The 1,003-nt window shown below is 42.6% G+C and overlaps 1 protein-coding gene across 1 annotated transcript in view; it reads right to left on the bottom strand.

Moving 5' to 3' along the window:
* Positions 1-218: 218 nt before the first annotated feature.
* LOC101846962 overlaps positions 219-1,003 on the bottom strand; it is a gene marked incomplete at its 3' end in the record, with an annotated part of 1,615 nt that continues 830 nt past the window's right edge. Inside the window, 1 exon segment of the mRNA XM_013082501.2 lies at positions 219-399. Coding sequence (XP_012937955.2) covers positions 219-399 — 181 coding nt within the window.

Below are 1,003 nucleotides of genomic sequence, written 5' to 3'. Positions count from 1 at the left end.
GTGTGTGTGTGTGTGTAATGTGAACAGTTTTCCGACAAAATGCGACGAACATCACTTTCAAAGTTAGGCCAAAACGTGTCTGCCTAGCATCGTATCTAGAAAGCTGTGGCACATTAAATAGTCAATTTTTTTTCTCATTAAATGACAGAAAGTAACAGCCTTTTTTTTTTTTTTTTACGAAACGCAATTTTTCCTCTTGAAAGAACTACAGGACTCACGGTCCGGGAAGAGAGCAGTGATGGCGGCCGTGTGGTTCCCGGTGAGCGCCTCGGGCAGCTGTCCCCCCATGTGCTCACATACGTGCACGGCCTGGGTGTAGGAGTTGGTGCTGTCTCCCTTGGTGTGAAGGCACAGCTCCCGTCCAAACACCGAGATTGTGGCATTGCACAGAGAGCTTGTCTACACACACAACGAGGAGGGGGAAAGGATAATATTTGCATATATAAATAATAACGATGATAATAATGATAATAATGATGATGATGATGATTTTGATGATGATGATGATTTTGATGATGATGATCATCATGATCATGATGATGATGATTACAATGATATTACAATCAATGCATGTTGTCAAGAATATTCTCAACAAACCTTTAGGGAGCTGTTTCAATGAAACACAAGAAACAAAAAACAAAGGACAACCGAGCAAGTTAACTAACAAGGACAACTTTTGGCAAGGAGAGTGGGAAAGGGGTATGTGTCTCACTCCCCCTCCCTCCTCCCCCACCCCCTCCCCACACATACCTCCCAGAACAGCCTGGGGGTGCTGGAATAAGCGACAAAAGCTTGAGAAAACCCACTAATAAATTAAAAATCAAACACTACCAAATCGACCTCATCATAAGTCTTCACATTCTCTTATAGATCTATTGAAATATTGAAATGTTGCTGCACCTACTCACTAACAATGTAACAGTAGTCACTGATGGTTTGATACTAACGTGGCACTCAAAACAGGGACACGGGATTGAAAAAACTACAACCCACTACACCCCCC

This window comes from Aplysia californica, unplaced genomic scaffold (genome assembly GCF_000002075.1).
Source record: "Aplysia californica isolate F4 #8 unplaced genomic scaffold, AplCal3.0 scaffold00178, whole genome shotgun sequence".
NCBI classification, from domain to species: Eukaryota; Metazoa; Mollusca; class Gastropoda; order Aplysiida; family Aplysiidae; genus Aplysia; species Aplysia californica.
This window is presented reverse-complemented; position numbering and strand designations above follow the sequence as displayed.